We start from the raw sequence: 26,841 nt of genomic DNA, 5'->3' as shown, positions 1-26,841 counted from the left end.
TCCAGCTGAAACCGGGGACAAGATGGGGACATGTTTCAGAGTGGGGACAGTTGTCTGAAAAAGGGGACTGACCCCAGAAAACGGGGATGGATGGTCATCTTACTACTGATGACGAGCATCCCCACAGTCACCACCATGCTCTACTGTAGAGAACTGGGGCATGGGCAGTGTTAGCTTTGTTCTATACACAGTACCCTGAGTTTTGGTCAGAATATTTTATCTTTATTTAAAGTTTGAAATATAGTCATTTTAAATTTAAGTCAAGCCATTCATCAGGTGACTTTGGATTTCTTTGCCAGTGAGAAATTAGAGACCAAATCTGTTCATTTTAAGTGCTTAGGCTATGGATGTGATGCATTTTGAGGGGTTAGGGCATTTGGTAGCCTGAAAATATTTTTCGGATTTTGTTTAAAGCAGGGGTTGCCAAGTCCAATCCTGGAGGACCACCATGGCTGCAGGTTTTCATTCTAACCTTTTTTAATGAGTGCCATGTTTGTGCTGCAATTAACTAGCTTTTTTAAGATTTCTTCATCGTTCATCTGAATTGCTTCATTTCTTTCCTTTAATGGCACCCAAACAGAAATGAAATGTGAGGTGAGTGAGCCAACAGCAGACCAACTAAGTGAGGGCCTCAAACTCCAACCAATTTCATTCTAACCTGCTGCTTAATGAGGTGCCAATTCTTGTCGTTAATTAAACCAATTCTTTAATTTCGTGTCTTGTTGCTGCTCTCGTGGTGCATTAGCAGACATTTCCGAAATTGTTGATTTTCTCTTTCTGAGAGCGCTGGTAAAATGTTTTTGGGACCTGAACAGAAAGACATTCCTGAGACCTTCATCTTTCTTTATTTTCAGATATTGTATGATAGACACCAGTTGTTTTAGTTGATTTTGTATCTCATTATTGTTTGGCTGCTAATTAAGGAAAAAGAAACAATTAAGGAGTCTGAGTCTTCAAGAGCAAGTCAAATAAAATTAGTTCAAAAGAAGTTAATTAGTAGCAAAAACAGATCACTCGTTAAGAAAAGGGTTAGAATGAAAACCTGTAGCTACGGTGCTCCTCCACGACTGTAGTTGGTGACCCCTGGTTTAAAGCATTTAATTGTTTTCCCCACAAAGTCAAGCATGCAGAGATTACTGGTAGCTAAAAATTGCTGTCTGAATTTCAGCCAGAAAGATGTAATACTTGTAAGAAAAATTTCATGTACTGTATATGTCTATTTGCATTTATTGTTTTGCAATAATCTGTTCATGCAGATTTATGATGTAGTTTGTAGGAGTTAGATTTCAGAGATATAATATATATTATGGATACATTGAGTAGGTAATTTATGCACTCTGAACCTGTACCTATGAAGAGCATTATTTAAAAAAAAAAAAAAAAACTGAAAGTTGAGCCTTTAGGACATTATGACAAAGGAGCTTATGAGTAACATTACAAAAAATTTGCAGGATACCAATTCTTAAAGCTGTCCATATAAAATGATGCATAAGCTGATCAAACAGTTTGAAATGTATGCACAGTTTAAAGTGTGATATCTAAAAAAGAATAGGACCAGTTCATAATATCACAGCCAAGCTAATACTTTGTAAAGTTGTGTAGTTATTCAAGGAGGAGGAAAGATCAAAATATTTGCTTTTATCTTAATACGACTTGATTTGAGCATCATTCATGGCGCTGTAGAAGTAGAGGGGGATGTTGAACCTCTCTCTATTCTGTCAGTATATAGAGTGATGATTGCTATACTGTAGTTGTGGCAGCTTCTTCTACATAGATGGTTTATGCCATTGATATTTTTCAAAGTAAATAATATATAGCAGTATGGAATATTGAATATTTGGGCATTTACATTGCCAGAAGCAGGTGCTATGTTGGTATTCTGGCTGGTATGTGAATGTAAATGCTACTAATATCGAAAAGAGTATGGGAAGTGGGGATTTCCCTTCCTGTTTCCTTACAAAGGTGATGGTGATTAGTTTAGTATTAATTTATCTACAAAGTTTGTAGTGGTTATATTCCTTCAAGAACACTTGAAACCTTGTATGCAGTGTAAAGAAATAAAATCAATAATATAACATTATTGCATTCTGTTCTGATTAATGGGTAAACAGCATTTGAAATCTGATTTTCATATTCTGTTGATCACATTATTTATGTAATTTTATTTCTTTTAGCTTAATGTTTCTCAGCTTTTCAAATATAAAACAAAAATCACCTTACAGCTGAGTGAAAAGCGGTTTGGCCATATTTCCTCTGGTCTTCTTGGAAGTTAATTCTTATTCTCGGCTTACATGTCCTATGACTTTACATGTGGTGTACAAGAGGGCTTTGGATTGTTTGTGTAACTGGCTCTGTGAAATCACAATGTAAATTAAAAGTCAATTTATTGGCTTTTTCAATTTTAAGAATAAGCATTGTTTTCTTTATAAAGTGTATGGCTTCCAAAATCAGAGACACTAATAAATGGATGAACATTTATTGGTTGTTCATATATGATATTTCTATATGTATTTTATGAACTCATCTATACAATTCGAGGTCAAAGAAGGTTAGAGGCTTGGTAGGTCACCAGTTTATCACCGTGCACAGTCATTCAAACCAAACCAAAAATATTTCTGCTAAGTTGCCTAACCTTTGTATTTTTATGATTTAAAAGAAAATCGGAGTACCTTATGAACATTTATGCAGGGTTTACAAAATCCTTTGTGTGTGTGTGTGTTGTATACAAAGGGGTGTGTGTGTGTGTATATACAAATTATGTATCAGCCTGCTTTATATGAAGTATTTATTCCTATTATACAGTATATACAATATATTCATCCTCTCACTTTTACATATCCAGTTCTGTGTCATCAAAAACTAGTTCAGGTGGTACAAGGAAATAACACAAAGAGGGGATATCAATCCATTGCATTTGGTCGGTAGCAGGAGAGCTGGAGCACCTGAAGAAATAAATATGGGGCAGGCATGGCAATTCCACACAAAAGTGTTTGGACAGGAATTTGAGCCCAGCATCACATATGCATGTGTAGATGAATATATATTTTTTTCTGACCTAAGAAATCTAGCAATAACAAATTGCAGTAGTAACATCATTTCTATTTAATTGAATCTTTTGTGTCTTTTAGGACTGTTTCAACTCTGCATGCCTTGATTGTTGGGATATTTTGCTTATACATATTGATGTTTGATGATGCAGTCAATGAAGACCCTGTCTGGTAACTAAAATTGCATTTGCTTGTAACATCACTATTTTCTGCATGCCAATTTAATTATATAACAGACAGAAAACTTATATTTTAAAAACATTCAGAACTATAATAATTTAGAGGGAAAACATTTCTGAAAATAATGCAGAATCAATTTGCAGAATTATTATATAAAATAATGATAATATAGGACCATATTAGCTAATTGCATAATTATGTGCTAGCTCCCTTTTATGAAGTATTTATATAACCATGTGAGAGTTTATTTTTATTTTGTTTGGCATGTTAAGTAACATTTTTCCCTCAGTGACAGGGGTCTATTTTTTAGCATAGTTTACTTCTGAAATATTTTCTAAGGCACTTCTTTTCATACTAATGAAGTGTTATTTTTGCTTTTATTTCAGAATATGTCAATTATAGATTAACATAATTGCTATGAATGTTTTGTTTTTAAAAAATTGCATATGTGAGTAACCAATATGTTATATGACCTCTCATGGTGAACATCATCCTAAAATAATTTCACAATAGTACAACTTTGAAGAGTTCATATGGTTATATTTTGCATTCAGGTGGTTTATAAACCTACTCAGGGTTTGGTTATCATCCTGGGAATGTTGTAGACCTGCAGTGTTCTTACTTTTATCAATCATACAGATAATGTGTTTTCTGAAAAGATCCCAGGCTTTCTTCTGTGGTATAGTCATGTATAAGCTCAATCAAGTGTGTGCCTGACTGTCTAGAAGAATTTACTGTTTTTAGGTGTGTTAGGCACTTTACAAAAAAGAAGTGGATGATTGATGATGATTAAGATGTATCAGGGAACATCAGCAGAGAAATCAAAATCACCACAAGTTTAATTGTAACTGTGAAACCAAGTAGTACAAATTTTGTCTTGTCCCTACTCAAAAGCAGAAATTATTGTCACTTTGCAGAGACGGAGTATGGTGCTATGACAAGAACCAATACACCTAATTATTGTGTAGCAATACTAATATATATTGGGAGAAAGTCACTCCAGGTTTCTGCTTCATGTAACGTCTTCATAACTTACAGAAATTCATTTTCATGTATTATATTCAGAGAACAGGTTATATGATTTGTTCAGTATTATGGAGCAAGGTGATAGGGAATATGATCCCGCAGCCTTATATATTTTTTATCCATTAGATTTCCACTCAGACCGCATAATCTGTGTAAAGGCCATAAGTACTTACTAATTCATTTTGTATGTTAATAATTCAGAAACAATATTTTATGCTCATATTAAGGTTCAGAAAGCTCTAGACTTCTGTAGTTTTTGATAGTGGAATATTTTTTCTTTAATTATTTATGCACTTACTATGTTCACATAGTAATGATTCTTGTTTATAGGGGAGATCCCACGTTGGTAAAGCTAAATGTTGCTATAACCACTGGCTACCTCATTTCGGGTGAGTGTATATTTGGATAAATCTTGCTTTAAAATTACAACTAATCATTTAGCTTTGTGGAAAAATGTAAATAAAAGAAAACTGTGTGGTTAAAGGAATACTCCACCCAAAAATGATTTTATCTTTATCATTTACTTTCTCTGTGTTGTTTGTAGTGATGGCAGGGAAAAAAAATGTCATTTTTTTCATAGATTACAAAGATTGCAAAGTTTATGATGCCACAGGCCTTGACGAGGAGCCCACAGGGTGCATAAACAAACAGCAGCAAACAATATTAAAACAAACAAAAAGCACATTCAAACAGGATTGACCTTTTCAACTGAAGACAGGACCCTTCACCAGTGCATGAGGGGAAGAGGCAGATCTTCAATTCAAAATCCTCAAACTTATTTGAAAGTGCTCCTACTCTGTTTTATATATATATTTAACAGTATTTTAGCTCAAAATGCATGAGTTGTGGACATTGTACGTATATAGCTGTGTAAATGACATGTGAATTAAATGACTCAAGTATGCTGAGATTTCTTTCATGGACAGTTTTAATACTGTTTGCTGTTATTCAGTATTGTTCCTCTCTCTGGGCCCCCATCGAAGCTGTTGTATCACATCAAGTTTCTGGTTTTGTTCTCCATGAAAACATGAGATGAAGTGTTTTTCTTGGCCATCACTATAAACAATGCATGGTTATGTAAGTAGCAGATTTAAAAAATGATCATGTTTGGCTGGAGTAGTCTCTTAAACACATTTTGTTGTGATGAATAGGACAATTTTCTGTCTGTTTCCAACATTTAAAATGCATTATAGGAATACAGTGCTATACTGGACTTACAAATGGGCAGGACAAGCAGAAATCAGGTCAGATTATGTTATAGAAGACAAATGAATTGTCATTTTTTTCCATTAATGCAAGAGACCAGTGCTTTTGTTTGTTTGCAGTATGTACTGGCTTGTATAGTACCTATTAAGAATCTGATGACATTTGTGTATGCAAAAATCAATGTCAAAATAATAACTGATAGTGTCACTAGATATTTTTTTTCATTAGTTGGAATTTAATGAATAAAAGAATATGCCCACTTATACTAACTTGATTATTAAAGATGCGTCAATATTTTCCTTTTTATATCGAATAAATTCATATTTTAAAGTAGACAGTGTAGCATACATCCTGATATAAAAGGGAGGAAATTGTGGGCATATTTTGGAAATTTCACACGGTATTGTCAATCATTATGGAATATTTTCACAATGTGTTTGAAGGACTATATATTGTGTGAAGATTCCAAAGCTCTGATCCACTTTGCAAGGAAACACTTAGAACTAAATGTATTTTTAAGAGAAAATCTATTGTAATTTTTAAAATGACAAAAATATTGTTTTTGTGGTATAAACATATTCTAAAAGTTGATGGAGGGATACATATTGTGGTTCACCATTAATTGCTTGAGAGAGCCTAATGTTGTGTGTGGGTGTATTTTCCTTTTTTGTTCCATTTGCTAAGTTTTAAAGAAATATCATAGAATTAATTTTAAACAGTAACATTAGCCTGTTTTGCTTTTCAGATTTGCTGCTTATTTTCTACTATTGGAAGGCAATCGGAGACAAGTTTTTTGTAGTGCACCATGTTGCAGCGCTGTATGCTTACTACTATGTACTGGTGAGTGCCCTATTGTACAATAGCAGAACATGCAGGCAGGATGGGAAGAAAGTTGACCAAGGGTAAACAGCGTAGTCTGGCACTAATTTACAGGAGATGCATACACACATAGATGCAAAAAGAAAGGTGAAATTGGCTGTCTTAAAAGAGAATATTAGAAAATTCACATATGCTAATGTCATCACGCATGTATATCATCATTTATGGTTTTAGTAATATAGTCTCATTAGAAAATAAGTTCTTAAATATAAATATTCTATTTGAGAATCTAGAGTAAAAGCTAATAACACATTATTTAATGTATGATCCAAAGTCAGTTGTAGTAGACAACCAGGTTCAGGGTTGTAGCTGAAGAGCAGCGGCCAAAAATAAAGCCTGTAGTAGAATTTAAACCAGTAGCCTTTTAGCTTCATTTTTGCCCAAATTTATGACAGCATAGCCAGAAAATATACAGATATGTAACCAGTCTATGCTCTGTTTTGATTTTGTGTCAACAACAAGAAGTTTTGAACTGAAAGAAAAAATTCTAGAGCAGGGTACTGCTGTGTTTTTAATGTTATTCTTTTCTATAATTACTCTAATTTTACAATATACAGTATCCCTATCTAAATAAATTTTATTGAAGTACTGCAGGCATTGGACCACATTCTCTAAGGATAATGTTTCACATAAGAGAGACTAATTGATGTTCTAGAATATATGTGTGAATTAGCTCAAGTAGTCCACTAATATTTTTTTCTGCTGATCATTGATGTAAAACTTCAGATTTAATACATGATCAAATTTGTTCTGTTAAACTAAGAAAATTGACTTTTAGCCAATTGGTAATAAAAATAATGTATAGCACTAGTTGACACAATAGATAATGCATGAAAGACTGGATTAGCACAAGTAAAGCATAAAAATGATCTGATAAAACTGCTAGGAATGATGAAACCATAATAAGGTTCTAGAAACCTGCTCTCATACTCACTACTAAAATTCAGGTGCTGTTCACTCTTGGTTCCCCTAATCTGTCACTCCTAGTTTCACAAGGAATTCTGACAATAACGGTATTTTTTGCATGGAATGTTGAATGATAAGTGTAATACAAAGGATTTTAAAGATTACAGTAACTATGTTTCTTGCTCTTTCTGTATTCAACTTGCAGTAACAGCTTGTGCATGTTTTCTTGTGTGAAATAATTAAATGTTGTGCATGCAATAACTCTTTTTTTTTTGTGCCACAGCTGAATATTTCCATTTATTGCAAGGTTCATTTCCACAATAAGCATTTTATACTTTTCTCATTTTGCTTCTACTACATGAAGAAAGGTCAAAAGTAAACAAAGTGTGTATGAATTATTTCCCCAGAATGGTGTATACTGTACTACTGATGTTTGTCAGTATTGCAGAGCATTTAACCCAAACAGCAGTGAGCATGCTGAGCGTGTGAAGGGGGATAAGAGTCTGTTGTCACATAAGTGTAAATATATTACAATTCTGAAATACTGATGAAGAAGATTCACTATTACAGAAAATTTAAAAGATGTTCAACAGCAATGAAAAGTTTATTTATGAATTGCAGCTTCTATTATGTAGAACTGAAGGAAAAATACTCTGCCTGGTTTGGTGCAAGTTGGAAGTGGCACATTCATATTGAAAATAGGGATGAGATCAACACTAGGTTTTAAAAATCAATTCACTGATGCTTGCTCTCAAGCATTATATCGATAAAATGAACATCAGCTCTTCTAACAAAGTATATTTATTGAAGATTATTGAGGAGAAAGAGGGGGTGATGGGTGGCAAACACAAAGGCGATGCATTTTTGAAGATGCTACCTGTAGCCAATTTTTTCAGTGTTCTTCTTAAATATTGAAGTGGGCAGCATTGAATAATTTATTAATAATTTAGACTCATCCTTAATTTAAAATATGATTACCACTGAAAACTTAAGTAAAGTTGACATCAATGATCAGAATTTTCAGTGCAGCTTATTTTGGGGAAGTAAATTATATGCACAGTGATTACTTTTTGGCATATTGTCACAGTTTATATTAAACCACAGAAACTTTTATTTTAAAAAGTGCTTTATCTGCCCGAAAATATAGCAATGTACATATACTGTACATTCTAAGATATGTTTAAATAAGTAAGATATAATTAGTACATGCATTTTTTAAGTATATTTTACAAAGGCAGGTGCTAAACCTTAAAATAAAATCAGTGTTTTCAGTTCTGTGGCACATCCAAATATGCTTTATTAACTTGCCTTAAAATCTTGTCTTTTTGTGACATTAACAGTGTGTATGGTGAGCACACTGTGAAGTGCAAAAAAACAATTTTACTGCTCATCTTGAACATGCAGTAAAACAATGTCTGCTGATTTCTTTTTTTCTTCTGCTGCTTTATATCTTCACCTCGTGTTTCATGTTGTTTCCAGTTGTTGAAATGCTGAAATTTCAAAATTGTCTGTTGTCCCAAACTAACAACACACAAATGCAGCTAGTGAAGAGGCCATACTGTCACTGGACTCTGTCATCACTGCAGATGTTAACCACTGACTTTGCTTCACCTTTCAAGGATGGTTATGGACTGGCAGAAACATTAATGAAGAAAGAACTATTCAGCAACAATAATAATAATAATAACGTTCTAATATATACTGTATTTTGGGTTTCTGTCAATGTTCAAAATCTGTAGGAAACTCCATTATCTTTCCTCAAACTCCCTCTAAACCTTCCCCAGTATGTCATTTGTAAAGTCAAGTAAATATGCAAGGATACAAAGTCAAGTGACCTCGAGTGATACCCACATGGATGATTATGGCTGACAAATTTTGAATTTCCAATACGTGCACCACTTCACATTTAATTCCACTATGTAACTGGTGTACACTTTTTTCCCTGGTTTTATTTTAAGGAGTTTTAAGCAGAAACTAGCAGCATTTAATCCTTAAAGTGTGACCCAGCCATCCCATGCTTTTTTTCAGCTCCTGCATAAATATTTTAGATCTACGGTTATTTAAATATTGAAAGGGTTGAAAATACTTTCCATAGAACACATTAAAAATAATGGTTAACTTGTAGAGTGGAGGAGAAACAAAAAATACTTGGAATAAAAATGTTTCTTGCTGCTGGACACATTTCTTCAACTGAGGTGTTGAATCTACTGCTTTTTATTAATTTTGTCTTAAGGTCAGTACGGCTGCCCTGTTTACAGTTCTTTTATTATTCATACCTCTCCAGTTGTGTTCTGTAGTTAGTGAGGATTCTGACATTTAAATAATTTGAATCATCATCTGTGAAAATTAATGGCATTTGAATAATTAAGCCATAAATGTGATATACACAAATTCACTACAGCAGACAAAAGTGCATATATTAGTAAATAAGATAGGTTGATGATAAAAACATTCAGTTATAAATCATTATTTATTAATTCAGTGTACTGTACATCTAGCGTATACCAGGAAATGTTAAAAAGAAACTTATACATTTTCAAATTTCAGGACATTGTCCTACATACCTTGCTATAAAGAAAATGATTAAAGACACAAGTATGTTCAAATAGTTACATTTTTCTTATCAAAAATATACATTAGATCATGCTTTCCCACAATCGGGGGATAAATAACTATTTAAGTATAAAAGACATTGTTTAACAACTGCCTGTTTTGGATCTTCAACACTGGTACTGGAATCTGTGAGCTTAAAACCCCAAAAATAAATTTTCATTGAATCCATTCAGTTTCTGTCATCTACTACATTTAATGTATATAAATGTAAAATATTACACATAGGAAATTGAAATGTTAGATTTGAATGCACAGTGAGAAGTCTAAAGCTTGAAAGTATACCTTAACAGAATGATCTAAGAAACATCATGAACGCATTAATATCTACATGTAGACAGTGTACAGAATCCTTTAAGAAGGCTAATAGAATGTTAGGTTACGTAGCACAGTGTGCGCAGTACAAGTGCACTGAGTTTATGTCGAAGCATTATGACACACCACTAAGGCTTCACCTGGAGTACTGTGTATAGTTTTGGTCTCCATATTACAAAAATGATGCAGCAGTGCTAGAGAAAGAAGTGACTAGGCTGATTCTGAGACAAGGAGGTATAAGCTATAAGGAGAGATTGAAAGAGTTGAACCTTTTCAGTTTAAGCAATTAGGAGGTGACATGATCAAAGTGTTTCAAATTGTGAAAGGAATTAATTAGTACACTGTTATCTTTTATTCAATGAAACATACACACATAGTATAATTTATCAACTTGTGTGGTGGAGAGTAGGATTTTAGGGACCTTCAGAATCACCATCTTATTGAATAGGCTGGACCTTCAAAACTCCACATGATATAGTTTGTTATAACTTATGTGAACAGAATTGATAATTTTGTTAGGATGAATGGCCTGTTCTTGTAACATTTGTTCTAATTTCTAATTCTCTACGGACAACAACATCTTCCTTATTTAAAATACAGATAGCATGAAGTGTTTCTGAGCTTCCAAATCACAGTCTACATCCAATCTTATTCATGTACCATCATCACTGGTTGTCTTCATACCATCTAGTGAATGAAGAGTAGAGCCAGTCATCCTCTAATAAAAAACATTCATTTGGCCTCACCTTGATAGGTCTTGGAACATGGAGCTGGATCACCAAAAGAGAGCATCTTTTCATGCATAACTAGGACAAATTGTTTGATTTATATATATATATATATATATATATATATATATATATATATATATATATATAAGGATGGTTACATGCAAAAAAAAGCAGGCCAGGGTCACCGTGTAGAAGGAAAGAGTAATCGATCAATCGATCACTCAAATTACTCACAAAATACTGATACTAAACATATTATAGTAATAATAGTACATAAGCACGGGACAAGTGAACAACTGTACTATAAATAAATAAATAAATAATTGGTAAAAGAATATATAGTAATAAATTGAAATTGTAATAAATAATAACAAATAATAGTAAAAACAGTAGTAACAAATGTAAAAAATGTTCTGTATATCATTAACCTAGTAGGGCAGATTAGGATGCAGTTCAGATTTCAGACAACTAAGGGGTAGAAGCTTTTTCCGAACCTGGCAGAACTGGTTCAGATGGTACAGAACCTTCTACCAGATAGAAGTTTCACAAAGAGATAGTGGTACCAGACCTCCAAAATGCAGTAGGCTTTGGAGATGCAACAATTAATAAAGATGTCTTTAATGGAGGGCAGAGAAAGCACCAGTGATCTATTCTGTTGTATGACCTTGAGGTCAGAGACACTGAATTTCCCAAACCAGATGGTGATACAGCTGGTCAGAACACTCTGGATGGTGCCCCTATAAAATTTACTGTAAAAATAAATAAATAAATAAATAAATTCTGCACATAATTTTTAGACATATGGTTGTGTGCTATGTGGTGTGGATTACCAATGTTATTTTCTGTTAGAGACAACCAATTAGCCACTGCTCTGAAATGTTCCCATGTTTCCTATAAGCAGAATTAATGATATAGTTTTAAGCTTGTTATTCTTTGGCATGCTCTTAATTTCTTGGAAATAATAAAACAGCAAGCATATTTAAGATAAATGGAAAACACTTAAGACAAAGATAAAAAAACAGAAGCAGTAAAATGCATGAAATCTTGTTTACAACATTGGATAATCGAGATGTGCTAGAATTTATTGCCATAATTATCTGGCAGGTTGGGGATTAACTTCCTTTACGTTTTAACATCAGAGCAGGTGTGGACAAGACAAATAAGCACAACTAACCATGCTTTTTTTTACATAAAAAGAAAGGCTTATAATTTTCTACCATTAAATACTCATTGTTAGAACACCCATAACAATTCTGCTTAACCAACATACGTTCTGCCACATTTATATGGGTGATGCTGACATATAAAAGGAATAAGGCTAATTTGGAAATTTGCTACCTATGTCCTACAAAAGCACATTCTAAACTATAGAAAGTAAATACATTTATATGACATTAGAATGTATACCTTTAGACATAGCTGAAATTCAACAAGAAACTAAGAGGTGATATAATGGTATGTGTTTAAGATTATAGCAGTAAATGGGAGCCATTAATTTAGAGGAATTTAGAAGCAGGCTGACTAAGAATAAACTCACAGATAGGTTGACAAGTACGTCTTCACAAAGATAACCAAAGATACATGGAATAAGATAATTAATTGAAAGCAGCACCTTGTTGACCTTCAAATAAATCAATTAACTTGTCAAACCTGCGTAATCCAATTGTAGGGTCACGGGTAGCTGTAGTGTATCCTGGCAGTATTTGGAACAAAGCATATGCTTATCCTGTAGAGAGCCACCTGTCCACTGCATAAATCAGCACTCTGGCTAAATTAAAGCTTAATTAAATTAAAAATACAAATCTTTAGGATATGGAAGAAAACACAAGCCTGGCAAAAAGCCTACATTGACAAAGGGAGACCATTCAAACTCCTTATAGGCAGTAACTGGGCAAACCCAGTCTCTTGGGGTCTTGAGGCAGGAGTAATAACCAGGACTGTGCTGCCACATCTACACATCTTGATTCAGCAATATTGTAGACATGTTACATAAAGTTCAAATTATGTTGTTCTGAATGGCCTGTTCTCATCTTTGTAATGTTCTGTGGAGGGTCTTTTTGAATTGCCTGGCCTGTTCTCACCTGTTGTAATAAACTTCTGCTTAGGAACATCACATTCTGTAAACCCACTTACTCCTGGTTCATGGGAAGTGTAACCTAGATTGACACTGGGTAGAATGTGACTCTAAACAGCATGTCAGTCCATCACAGAGTTCACTCGCACTCATACTCTTACTGGACCAGTTTAGAAAAATTAATTTCTTAACCACATGTATTTTTAGAAATGGAGCTTGAGGTGGGAGCTGCAGGACCCTGAGAAAACCTCACACAGAAATGGGGAGAGGATGCAAACTCCACGTGGACAAAGACTTGGCACATGTTAGTTTTACAGTAAATGCTAAATTGTGTCTTGAGCAGACAGCTTACTGTATAATTCTAAAGGCTGAATCAATTAAAATGTTTAGTATGTTCTGTGAAACTTACATGGAGCATGATGACTGTAATGCAACAGAATGTGAAGTGGTCTTCTGGGGACATTTTGAGACATAATTTATAATGACTCACTGAGGCTGTTCTTTTAAGATGAATTTTTCTAAATGAGGTTCCAAACTCCTTTGCTGCAGGGCTAGAGTGGCTATGAACTTTTTCTTTTTACCAACTAATCTGATGTAATTTCTTGCTGTTACTTTTTATTTATTTGAAAACCTTGACCTGCAGTTATTTTGTTGGATTACGCATTTTTGAGGAAATGAGGGGTTATTTTTATGAACTGGAAAAAATGTGTATGCTTAAATTCCTCCTTTTATTTGTTTCTAACTCTTTTAATAAAATAATTCGTGATGAAAATACTTGAGGCACATGATTCCAGTTTTACTTCTCCACTGCTGGTTGCTTAACTTCTTAAGTGATCCTTATTGTTTCATTAAGAATAAATATGAGAAACAATTTAATGTTGAAGATTTCTACAAAGCAAGTTAACTAAAATGAAGCACAAAGTTCAGTATGTAATGATAGACTTGGTTCATGTAAGCTTAAAAACTACTAGTATGATAAGCATTGTCCCTAAAGTTGATTAAGAAGAGAAATGTGGACTATTGACAATATCATTTTGGACACTGCCAGTAGACATATTTAACTAACAGCTCAAACCAGTCTCAAATGTATACAGAGGCGTAAAGATAATCTACTTCCATACCTGATTTGAGTTTTATATAGTATTGATCATACTTATGCTGATCATAAATCAGGGTGATCATGCAGTTATGCTCATGTGAAACTGCTGATAAAAAGTACTGTGCAGTATTTAAATGTGACATAAATTGCGGTTGCCTGCATAAAGGCTGCCTTATAAATATAAGTGGAGTAACTGTCAAATCTTTTCGTACTGATTTACATTATGTTGTTAAGTTTAACAGCACATGTAAAAATTTTTATGACTTTATATATTTAGACATGCAAGGTTCTCTAACCATCTCTCCTAATTATTTTGCAATTTTCCTGAGTACGTTCAGTCTCATAACTATATTTTAGTACAAAACAAGCAATTCATGCCACTTTAAATCACAGTTCTCATATTGTCTGTTGATGTCCGGTGTACAGCAAACTTATTTGCCATTAACTGTGAAAATTGTCCTGTTTTGAAAAGTTTGGATGATGACAAGTCTGTGATTTCAGAGCAGACTTAACCTAATCCCTAAATGCATTCGTCTGGAGACTTCTGTCTGAAATCACCTGTTTTCTTTTTACTGGGAACATTTCTAAGTTTGTGTAAATCAGTAACCAGATGACATAAGAAGTAGGGCTCATTAAAAGACCAAGTTGCAAATACCATAGCTTTTATGCAAGGAACTTTTCAGTCAAGGTCAAAAGTGGAGTTGTGCAGGGAACTGTGCTATGTTGTTAATTTATGTAAATGATTTGGATAAAGATATAAACTTATATCCATCCATCCATCCATTTATAACCTATTTAAGCTCAAGGTTGTGGCCATATAAATAACAGTGTTTATACTGTAGATAACTTCAAACTAAGTTGGTTACCAGAAGCCTTAGAGGTGTCAAAATCCCTACACCAAGTCTCGGTTTATATTTAAGCATAACAAGGTTAATTAAAATAATAAAAAATCTTACACATAAGAAACAAGATTACAAATAATTATATAATTGGATTGGAGGTTTGGAGGTATAAAATACTACTTTTGTGTTAACATTTGAATCCTATTAGAGTAATAAATATTCCTCTAAACATTTACAACTAGACAGTGTACTGAAATGATTAAGATGGTTAATAATATGTTGAGTTATGTAATGCCCATATTGTGTGGAGTATAAATCAATACCGGTTATGGTTAAGCTGTACAAGACACTTATAAGGCCGAATTTGGAATATTATATTAGTTTTTGTCATAGTGTTACCAAAAGTGGATATAATAGCGTGAAAGAAATCTCAAAGGGAAAAGGTATTGTATACATTAGGTAGCAGAAATTAAAGGATAAATTCGGTTACTTTGAAGCTGAAGTTATTCTTTCCCAATTATGCTATGCAGTCGTTTACCCTAAAAACCTTATAGGTTTTATGGGGTCATTGTTGTCACGTCTGCAGTGAATTTTTTACCTGCATGTACTAATCAACATTGAAAAGTCACTCTCTGGCGCCATGATTTAGTGAGTAGAACTACCTTACCTTGAAACTGTGCCTTCCTTACCTGAAAAATCTCAGACATTTGTCATTTTCGAGATTGAGTCCAAGCCTTCAAAATATATTTAACATTTTAATATGCTTGAACCACACTTTTGTCACAATATCTTCTCAAAAGAAATTCCAAATCCACAAGAGTAGATATTGCCAGCAGAATAACCATAATAGTATTCTTGCAACCTCCTGCACTCCTTTCCACTTTGACCCTACTCCACTGCACACTCTAACTCAACTGCCTTTTAACCCATAGCCCTAAAGTACTTATGCGCATTTTAGAGTAACCTTTGATAGAACTTCTGGGTTGAACAGAGGTGGGTAAGGAGGCTTTCCACCAAGAGCTCCCCCTCAGCAGCCTGAGAGGTCCCCAATGAGGCAGCCCGAACAAGTTGCACTTTCCATGTAACCCTACAGTGATCCAGCCTGGGATGGTGCTGGAGGTTTGCTGCCACCCTGTGTTCTAGGGCAGGGGTTTTCAAACTCAGTCCTTCGGGCCCACTGTGACTTAAAAGCACAGCAGCATGGTTTTTACATTTATAAGATATTTAGAAATATTTCTATTTTTGCCATAGATTTAAATGCTTAACTCTCTTTTGTTGATTTAATTATATATTTTCCCCTTTCTCTATGCAGTTTGCTCCCTTCATTGTATTTTAATAATGAGAACTGAAAACGAGCAGAGCAGATACCCAGACAAACAACACTGAATCGTGAAAGGCTATAACTACTTTAGCATCAGACCCACTAATTAGCAAATAATGGATTAATTAAACAATTAGAACACCTGGAAAAGTACAACGAAAATCAAGATTAAAATATTGTTAAAAAGAAAAAAAAAATACACTATTCCCATATAACTACTTTGTACATTTTAATATATATATATATATATACAGGTATATATATTTACCAAACTTAGTTTTCTAATTTCTATATTGTTCCCAAAACACAGAATCTGGGAAATAACAGTTCACTTAATTAGCCCAGGAATCCAATTAAAAACAGAAGCTGGTTGCAACAAAAACCTGGTCCCTGGGCCGGGTTTGAGAATCTCTGTACTAGGGGGGAGTTTGCATGTTCTCCACGTGTCTGCATGGGTTTCCTCCAGGTGCTCTGGTTTCCTCCCACAGTCTAAAGACATGCACGTTAGGTGCATTGCCGATCCTAAATTGTCCCTAGTGTGTGCTTGGTGTGTGGGTGTGTGTGTGTGTGTGTGCCCTGTCGTAGGCTGGCGCCCTGCCCGGGGTTTGTTCCTGACTTGCACCCTGTACTGGCTGGGATTGGCTCCAGTGGACCCCCGTGTCCCTGTGTTATGAAATAGCAGGTTGGATAATGACTGACTGACTGACTGTTCAGGGGGAATATATTACCCACTATTCTTTCTTTATGGCTTCCCATCCTGGAAAAGTACAACCTACCTTGCTGGTTGGGACCCAGCACATTAACTACAACACACTGTGTCATTTTGTGAACCAGTACTTATAAATTTGAACAAAAAAGTGCATCCCTCCCAGAGGCTTACAGTTGTGGTTTAAGGGGCACCAGACAAAAATGTGAAATGATAGCCTTAAACTTACTAAATACTGAAGTTATCCCTTACTTTAGAGGTGACATGGTTAAAGTGTTTCAAATAAATGTTTGTTACATTCAAAACACATCTTTATATATACCTGTAGTAGTGATGGAGAAAATAAAAGCCATAAAAAATTGAATAGGCCAGTAATCCTAGCATAGGTCATCCATTTTTATTTGCCAAAGCTGTTCTTAAGTAGGCAAAAAATATTTAGCTACCTTTTATAGAAATATAGCATTCTCAAACCCACTTAATTCCAATTCAGGTTTATAGGGACCAGAGCCTATCACTCCCACCATTAGGCAGTTCTTTGTAGGACCCACTCACACACAATTGTAACTGCCAGTTAACTTAACATGCACATCTTTGGTCATATTAGCGGAATAGCAAGGTACCTGGAGAAAAATCCATGCTGACACACAGAGAATGTCAAACTGTACAGTACAATGATTAGGCATGGGATGTAGCTAAATGTTTTGCCAAATATTAACTGCTGGCTCTATATACTTGTTTCTCTTTTATCAAATAACTGCATACTAATTTGTCATTATAATTTTTTATTTGTATGTTGACCTATTGTTTCCCACTTCTGACACCACACCCTCCTATCCCCACCTTTTAATTAAAAACATATATATTGGAAAGAAAAAAAACCCCAGAATATTTTCACTTGTCAAAAGCCTTGTGTGCAAAATTCCACTAATGCTGTTGTTGCTGCTTGAAGGAAAGCTATGAGGTATCCTAACAGATATTGCACATTTGACATACCTTGTACAAGTCAGTTGTAAATGCATGTAGTATTACTTTGTTGTTGTTGTTGTTGCTTTCTGCTGCCAACTATAGTTGCACTTCCTTTTCAATTTGCTCTTTCTGTCCTTGCCTAATGTGTTTAAACAGTAATTACAGTCCCGTATTTACGGGTAGAAAATGGTAACATGCAAAAACTACCAAAAATAACAAAAGGAAAACAAAAGCAATAGACTTGATTGACCCGGTTGGCTTCCATTCCTATCTTGTCTGCAGTTTATGCTATTGCTGTACACTGAGCAGTTGTATTGCCCAGTAACAGTATGGACTTACCAGTATCTAGAGGTACTAGTATGCAGTTCTGGGTTGTTTCCACTGTGAACGTGTACTTTTCTTTTTAAGTAGCCCAAGCTAAGGTAAGTATGCATTCTCTGTAACTTTTTAAAGCATGGTGTTCAGGTAAGCGCCTGTTTTTAAAAAGTTTTATCAAACAATTTGCAATTACCACATACTGGTACGTTATATACAGTACACTTGGGTAGACAACCCTGATCAACATATTCTGAAGAAAGTGATTTTCTCAAGTTGTATAAATCTCTTACTTAAAAATGAGTAAATAGCAAATGAATATTATGTTTGTTGTTAAACTGTTTATTATTCCTTTGGTGCTATCTTGGAGAGCTCAGACTTTAATTTTCTTAGCAGGCGCAATCAGTTGTTACTTGTCTGATAATTTGCACCTTATAAAATGTTGTAACAGGTTGTGTATTTTTACACAAACTCATTTAAGAGATAATAGACACTTCCAAAAACATTTTTTTTTTAAAACTGGAAAAACATAGCATGCAGAAAAATATTCATCAGAGCTGAAAATGATTTGGAATCTTATTCACAGTTTAGTCCAGCAAATTGCACTACATGAACAGAAAACATAGAATGTTAGTTCTTGCTGGCTTTGATTGTAGGATAAACAAAAAGTCACACAATTTTTTCGTTTTTCAAGTATGCAGTCTGAAATGTATACACAAAAGTATAAATTACCATCTACAGAAACATGTAGCAAAACGCACACAGGACTGTCAATGTTGCTTACAAGGGGACAATGATACCAGGACATATTTGAACCAGTTTGGTTTGCTATCCAGTTAAAGCTTCTTTGAAAAAGTAAATTGAAAGATGCAATAGCTACACATATTTAAAAGATGAAACAAATTTAAAAATCTAACATTTGGCTAATCAGAAAACAGTTTAATTTTAACATACTGTATGTACAAACATAATGTAAAGAGAACTGAGTAGCAATGAATCAAGAGGAAGGAAAATAGAACAACCCATACATTTTCCAACCCACTTATCCATTTCAGAGTCATGGGGAGTCTGTGCCTGTCCTAGCAGAACTGAGTGCAAGGCTGGAACCAGCACTAGATGGGGTGTAAGGAATATGGACACTCACTCATATTTTGAAATTGTACAGTTACTTTTTTACTTAGTGTTTTAGATAGTGTGCTTTTATGAAGTGGAAATAACTTTTAAACATGTAAATCATTTTATGTTTTTTGGCATGCACAGTGGCTCCATACAACATTAACCTTTGCTTGATGTAGTAGTAGTAACTTACCAAATTATTCTGTTCAATACAGTCAAAGATGTAAATCCTGTTAACTTAATTTGTTAGTAATGATTTGACATCTTTCATGCACCTATTTAGATATCCAGAAACAATTACATTGTTGTAATATAACTGGAATGGACAGAAAAAGTTGAAACAGGACACCAAATCCAGGAACTACTGTCCATCCTCAGTTGCAGCCCTCTGTTGAAGTCTTACAGCAAGAATAACTCCTATCAACAGATTTTAATTTGTAAATAGTTTCCAGATTATCTGTTTAATGTTTTTATATGTCTTGACTTTTATGTTTAATAAAGCATAAGAAAAAACAACCAAGATATAAACATTTGCTTAGTTTTGACCCCTAAATAAAAATCAACATTTTTGATATCTTGTATGATAACTGGGATTTGAGTTAAAAACAGACATCTATAACATAGACCAGCCTAAACTAAGTTAGTATGTTACCTTTGCACACATCAAAGATGCAGACGTAGTGTTTTAGCTTGAAATATGCATCCATCCATTATCCAACCTGCTCGCTATATCCTAACTATAGGGTCACAGGGGTCTGCTGGAGCCAATCCCAGCCAACACAGGGCACAAGGCAGGAAACAAACCCCGTGCAGGGCACCAGCCCACCAAGCACACACTAGGAACAATTTAGGATCGCCAATGCACCTAACCTACATGTCTTTGGACTGCGGGAAGAAACCGGAACTCCCGGAGGAAATCCACGCAGACACATGGAGAACATGTAAACTCTACGCAGGGAGGACCTGGGAAGCAAACCCAAGTCTCCTAACTGCAAGGCAGCAGCGCTACAACTGCGCCACCGTGCCGCCCAGCTTGAAATACCTCCTACATTATATTTTTTTGCTCTTTTGTGATTTCTGTGATTTTAAATGTCAAAATTAAAGCATTTCAATCATACAATCTGTTATCTCCATATTATTTGCATTTGGTATAGTCGCATGACTAACACTGGATGCTTTATGGTCTTTGTAATTGCAAAGTAATGTGTCTGACCTTGTGCACTTACAGTTCCATACTTTTGTCTTCCAAAATTTTTAACTTACAAAGAAATTAAGGGCGCACGGTGGCGCAGTGGTAGCGCTGCTGCCTCGAGTTAGGAGACCCGGTTCGCTTCCGGGTCCTCCCTGCGTGGAGTTTGCATGTTCTCCCGTGTCTGTGTGGGTTTCCTCCGGCGCTCGGTTTCCTCCCACAATCCAAAGACATGCAGGTTAGGTGGATTGGCGATTCTACATTGACCCTAGTGTGTGCTGGGTGTGTTTGTGTGTGTCTTGCGGTGGGTTGGCACCCTGCTCAGGATTGGTTCCTGCCTTGTGCCCTGTGTTGGCTGGGATTGGCTCCAGCAGACCCCGTGACCCTGTATTTGGATTCAGCGGGTTAGAAAATGGATGGATGGAAGAAATTAAGTGTTACAGTATATAGGAAACACCATAGACAATTAGACTTCAAAATATTCTGCATACATTCGTGCTATTTACCTAAAAATAATCAATAAAATGACAAGATGGTTGATTAGTGTTAGTGTTTCCCATTCTGTCTCTTTTTTCCCTCCAAGTAAGTTTATTGTGGCGGAAAGTAAAAGTAATTAAAGTAAGTATTTTTTTAACGGAACTTGTGTGGTGTTTAATTATCCTGTGTGAAACTATGGTTGAGGCTGCATTCTTTTAAACATGTCCCAGTAAATAAAATAAAATGTCCTTAAGAGAAAGATGGGTTCCTTTGGTGGAATGTGTAAAGGCCTACTAATGTAAAATATTAAACGACATTCATTAAAGGTTAGTAAAACAATAATGTATGAAGAATGTTGTTTCTGATGAGGCCAGTGTCTCACCAAACTGTGCAAGTTCAGGACCTTCGTGGCTTGATTGTATAGGTCACACCGTTTTTTCTGTTTGCAACAATTTCCACCTCTGCTAAGTTGTATTATATATGTATTATATAGTTAGCTACCTGATCTCAACTAATATCTTTGCAATCTTTAGTTAGCTATTTGAAAGATCCTTCTGTGCTTTTTTGTGAAAACTCTCAACCTAGTTATTTTCATCACATACATCAACATTAGCATGTCCTATATAAGACTCTTACTAGACCTTCATCCAGAGCAGTTGAGTTGATTTTCCTTGAGTATTTTCTCCATCACACATGCCCTCAAGTTGGAAATTGTGTACAAAATTCCTGAAATATAAAAGTTTGGTCACTCATTATATTTTTTAGGAAGTCCAATATTTAAGTGTCCTTGCTTGCAATCACATCAGTTCAAACATTTTACAAATAAATCCAAATTACAAGCTGCAGTTTTTAGGAAAAACAATGTTGTGAGTCATATGTTTTTTAAAATTGGTAATGTCAGTCATACCTCTGTATTTTCTAATGGGTGACTAACAAAGTAACTCAATATAAAGTGTCTTTTTAGCGGCTTGGTTTTAAGGATTCTGATACAAATATGGGCACTGATGTGGAGATTAAGAGAATGCTATCCCAGCAATGCTTTGTTATAAAAATTGTCTTTACTTTTTCATTATCTGTTTCCAAATTATTCTTTTAGGGTCAAGGATTCTTGCCTTATTTTGCTAACTTTCGTCTGCTTGCAGAGTTTTCCACACCCTGTGTCAATCAGCGGTACGTACAAAGAGTCCAGTTTCTTGACATACACCTTCCCTGAGATTGCGTAGCATGCTAACAAATAATTAATTATTCTAATTAATAGATTCCTTTGTAAGTATTTGAACGATTGATCATAAAATGATAGGTTAAACAATAGGCTCCCAAAAAGTGGATTGTTAGATTGCAATTATTACAGCAACCCTAGTGGTCTCTTGAAGTTAAATTCCTCGTCCCAGAGGAAGTACTGCATTTGCCAAATTTTCTCAAGCTACAGACCCTTTTGGGTATAATCATTGTAGGACATGAGTGCACACCCCCTCCTTCAAATACTTGAGGACATCATGTGCAATTGACGTTGATAGTATAATATGGCATGCTTTGTTTAATATGTTATTTCTTTCCATACTTACCATTTTGTATGTGTTTTTAGCTGGTTCTTTGAAGTCCTAGGTTATCCCAAGTCTTCAAAACCCAACATAGCAAATGGAGTGATGATGGCAGTGATTTTCTTCATGGTGCGGATTGCTGTCATGCCCTTGTACTACAAAAAGATGATTTCCATCTATGGAACAGAAGCTTTCTACAGGCTGTCTTTTGGGGGTCGTAGTGCTTGGATTTGTTCAAGTATTTGCTTGGATATTATGAACATTATGTGGATGCACAAAATAGCCCGTGGTTGCTATAAAGTTCTGCGTTCTAGCAGAAAATATAAGGTAGACAAATAAGAAAATGGTAACATTTACTAATAAAAATATGATTACTACTGATGGAAAGGAAGACTCTGGATTCTGAAAAGGAATGCACCTTCTCTGTTATAAATATTTCCATGAAGTGCTTGTCCATATGAAATGTTACTCCACTCATGCATCTGCAAATATTTTGGCATTTGACATCCAGTGCAAGCTGCTACATGCAACATTCTTAGTCAGTTTTAAAAATTTAAAAGTATCTATAATTTTGCTTAAAATGTTCAGCTTCAATTCATGGTTGTATCCCATTAGTTGAACTACAACAGAATAGCTGTTTTGCCCCTAATTGGTACTGCAGCCGATTGTATGATTTTTAATTCCAGAAAAGATGGGGAGAAAAAGCTATTCATTTTTAAAATACTTTGAGATGAGTTTCTCAGGTTTTATTTAATGATGAACCAAAATAATATGTTAGCTATATTATTACTGGTAACATGCTTTATCACAGATACAAAACTGTTTTTTCTTTCTTCTAATGGGGATGTCTAGTTCCCTGGGAACAGCTGTCACATTTCATGTAGTACTTTGACATTGCTACACATTTTAAAATGATGAATTTCAGCAGTCGTTGCTGTTTAAAGATGTTTTCACATCCTAAAGCCTACTGAATTGCATAGGAAAACACAGAATCATGATTCCAGTTTGAGAAAAATGCAGTATTGCTAGGAAAGGTTTGTTATTCCTGTTTTGGGGATCTAGTTGGATTTCCAGATCTAGGACACACTTATTTAAAATGCATTTTATATAATTAAAAAAAGGCAACAACATGGTGATTCCATGTGTCGATTAAGCGTGCCAATCAGCAAAAGAAGCATTTCAAGTGCAATAAAATGTATGCAGATACTGATGATGTAAACTTCACTCAATGGATTTTGATTATCTGCATTCTCTGAAAAGGACTTTCAGCTTTGTGATGAATTCAGGCCTGGTGATTGGCTGCTTGCTTGTTCTCAGTGGGCAAGTTTCACTCCCTCTGCTGGTATAAAGAAAAGGCAATTATAAAAAAAAAAAAAGGCTAATTCTGTGTGTAGGGATATATCAATATTTTTATACTTTGTTTAACTTTGGAGTTTTAATGTAAAAGGGACTAAAAGTGCACTTACGCTTCAAATACATCTGCTTTACATAGGAAATGTAGTTTATTAGGCTTTCTTGAAAGTTCCTAATTGTCATCAATGTGCGTTAGCTACATTTTTAATTGGAGTAGCACTGATGACAACGAGATAGATAGATGGTAACTTTACCAATAACAAGGGTACATTATAAAGGAGGATTTTTTTTAAATACTTAAGGTCTTACCCTGTATTGTGTAGCATGTTTGCATATGTAGAGCATCAGCAATGACCTGTATGTTGATCTTTTACAGACACATCAATTCATGTATACAATACTATTAAAATGCTGTATTCTTACTACAGTTTATGTATAAAAGTGCATGCTGCAATATTTTCTCATTAACAAAAGTGTCGATGGCAACTTTTTACTTTAAGTACTGTAACATGTTAATGCATCAAAGACAAAACCCTATACACATTGTACTTTTTGTAAATGCTCCCTTTAACAATAGGTAAATTATATGCACAAGGCCTTCTATACAGAAGGTGGAATTTTCTTCTTTTACTTGATTACCTCATTCAGTATGTTAATGACATGCACCTAATTTTAAAACCAGCACGTCTGCATTTAATACAGAAATGTTGAATCTATTTATGGATCTGTATGGTATGAATTATAAATATATGGTTCTGATGTATGTAGATATTACTTCATAGTAAGAGATTACTATCAAAATATACAGAGGCTGTTAAATTATGCTTATGATTTTTTTTTATTTTGTGGATAATTTTAGTTGGAATTCATGAGGTTTGAGTCTTCTTTTAATAGGGGTGAACTTTCTTACATAATGAGTACAAATCAGAAGATTTAGTGTTTGGCACATTCACTTAAACAACATTGATGCCTTAATTGTATTCTATCGTCATTTCTTCTTGTGATTTGCCTTCACCGTGAACATACGTAACACAAATTCAGGAGCATGGGTATGATAAACATTCAAACAAAGTGCTTTTGTTTTTAAAATTGTTTTATGTCCAGTTTTCTGATAGTTGTAATTAAACGATTTTTTTATTGTCACTTTATCTTTTCTGTGGTTGTTAGCAGTGCTTCTGCCAAGTTCTTTTAAATGTAATTCTAGAGAAGAGCACTACTTTAAAGTTGATATACAAATCAGTTTTGCTTTTATTTTTAGATTTATTAGGTAAATAAATTGTTTATAAATTGTCACCAGCGATTAGAGTTTTGCAAGCAACATTTGCTGTTATGGAGACCATTTCTATTTCAAAAAGTAAGCAATATATCTGTTGTTTTGCATTGTATTTACTAAAAATATTTTGCATGATTTAGATGCAAAAATATTTTTTTCCTAATTAAAATACGAACTGTATTTGAAAGCACAAGGTTTAGTTATGGATAGACCCATATATCTTGAGTACGTGTTGTTAGAATTTTATGCTTTCAGATATTTTTAATGCCCCTTTCATTTCATTGATTTGATTTACCTTGTTTTGAGCAACATTCCGTTCTGCATACACTTTATACTAGAAATGCTTACATATGTATAATACAGTATACTCATACTGCGTAATAAAATAGATTTCACTATCTACAAACATGGTAAATTAAGTTCAAATCACATTCAGAATTGCATTTTCTTCTGCAAGCCAGTACTAAAAAATATTTCTTCTTACTTTAACCTTTGTCTACAACAATGCCTCAAAAACATTGGTATTTATCAACCTTCTATACATTCTGGTGAAAGAAATTCAAGAATGTAGAAGTGAATGTGTATAGAATGTTTATTTTGTGTTGGTTTTTCTCTGCATTATTAATTCCTACATACTTGGCCTGCAATAAAGCAATACATTCATAATTATGTGTAATTGCAATAAATGACTCTGTTGCATTTTTCTGTGTATGTCATAATGCTTTGTTTAGTTCAGTTCAGCACAACATAAGGTTGCAAAAATTGTTTTTGAAGCTTAATTTGAAATACAGTGTATTTAAATACAAACTATGTCCTTCATGCAAATCACAGTACAGTAGGAGTGAAACTGTAACAAACAACCCAATACCATTAAAAGATCTTATTTGCTTTAGTTTTAGATGATCATCTTTGAGGGAGCGATGGTACAACATTTTAAGCTATAATCTAAAATAGGTGTATTTTCTAGATAAGTCAGAATGGCAAGTTGAGCATTTGAGTTGTAATACACTGAAACCTGTAAGAGCAGATTGCACTTTTCCTTAATTGTGTAAGGAGCTGAGCAAGTGCATATAGAAACCCCAGTTGTGTATTTGTCAAAAAGCAAGACCCACATCTTTAGGGAAAGATTGGAAGCTAGCAAATCTATATATATAAAATTCTTTTCATGTTTGAACGGAAATTACGATGGCCACACTAAACGGAAATTATGTATGGCCACAGAACATATTATAATACAGGATCTAATCACCTGGTTTGTGGACGGCATTTTTATGTCGTCTTTACAATTGTTATTATTTGTGTGAGAGTTATTTTACTGATATTGAAAAGAAGTTAACACAAACACGCCGATCTATCCCATAGAAGTGCGTCCGCGTTGCCCTCTCCCAGTCCTCCACCATCAGGCACGTTCTGACAGAGAGGTTTTATTTATTCGTCTGCGTGACTGTCGCGAAACTGCCACATTAAACTTTTTTTTATTTGGCAGTACTTGATAGTAGAAGAGATGAGGAAAACAGCTTTGAGTCTTTCTACTTTTAACTGCGCGCTGTAAACAATGTGAAGACTACACCACCTTCAGCGGCAATGGGTTGTGTGAACAAGTGGACGCCGGAGGCACGGAATGTCAGGCTGCTCCGCCTGGTCGAGAGCTTCGCAGTTTCGGGCGGTG

At 34.5% G+C, this 26,841-nt stretch overlaps 1 protein-coding gene across 3 annotated transcripts in view; it reads left to right on the top strand.

Moving 5' to 3' along the window:
* The window catches only part of tlcd4a (TLC domain containing 4a), a 99,944-nt gene extending 74,073 nt beyond the window's left edge, over positions 1 to 25,871 (top strand). For all 3 annotated transcript variants that reach the window (XM_039735719.1, XM_039735718.1, XM_039735720.1), the window contains 5 exons: positions 3,129 to 3,218; positions 4,584 to 4,642; positions 6,205 to 6,299; positions 22,102 to 22,175; positions 22,591 to 25,871. In XM_039735719.1, the coding sequence (XP_039591653.1) occupies positions 3,129 to 3,218; positions 4,584 to 4,642; positions 6,205 to 6,299; positions 22,102 to 22,175; positions 22,591 to 22,885 (613 nt within the window). In that variant the 3' untranslated portion in view covers positions 22,886 to 25,871. The remainder of the gene's footprint in view (positions 1 to 3,128; positions 3,219 to 4,583; positions 4,643 to 6,204; positions 6,300 to 22,101; positions 22,176 to 22,590) is intronic.
* Positions 25,872 to 26,841: the final 970 nt, after the last annotated feature.

This window comes from Polypterus senegalus, chromosome 14 (assembly GCF_016835505.1).
Source record: "Polypterus senegalus isolate Bchr_013 chromosome 14, ASM1683550v1, whole genome shotgun sequence".
NCBI lineage: Eukaryota > Metazoa > Chordata > Cladistia > Polypteriformes > Polypteridae > Polypterus > Polypterus senegalus.
This window is presented reverse-complemented; position numbering and strand designations above follow the sequence as displayed.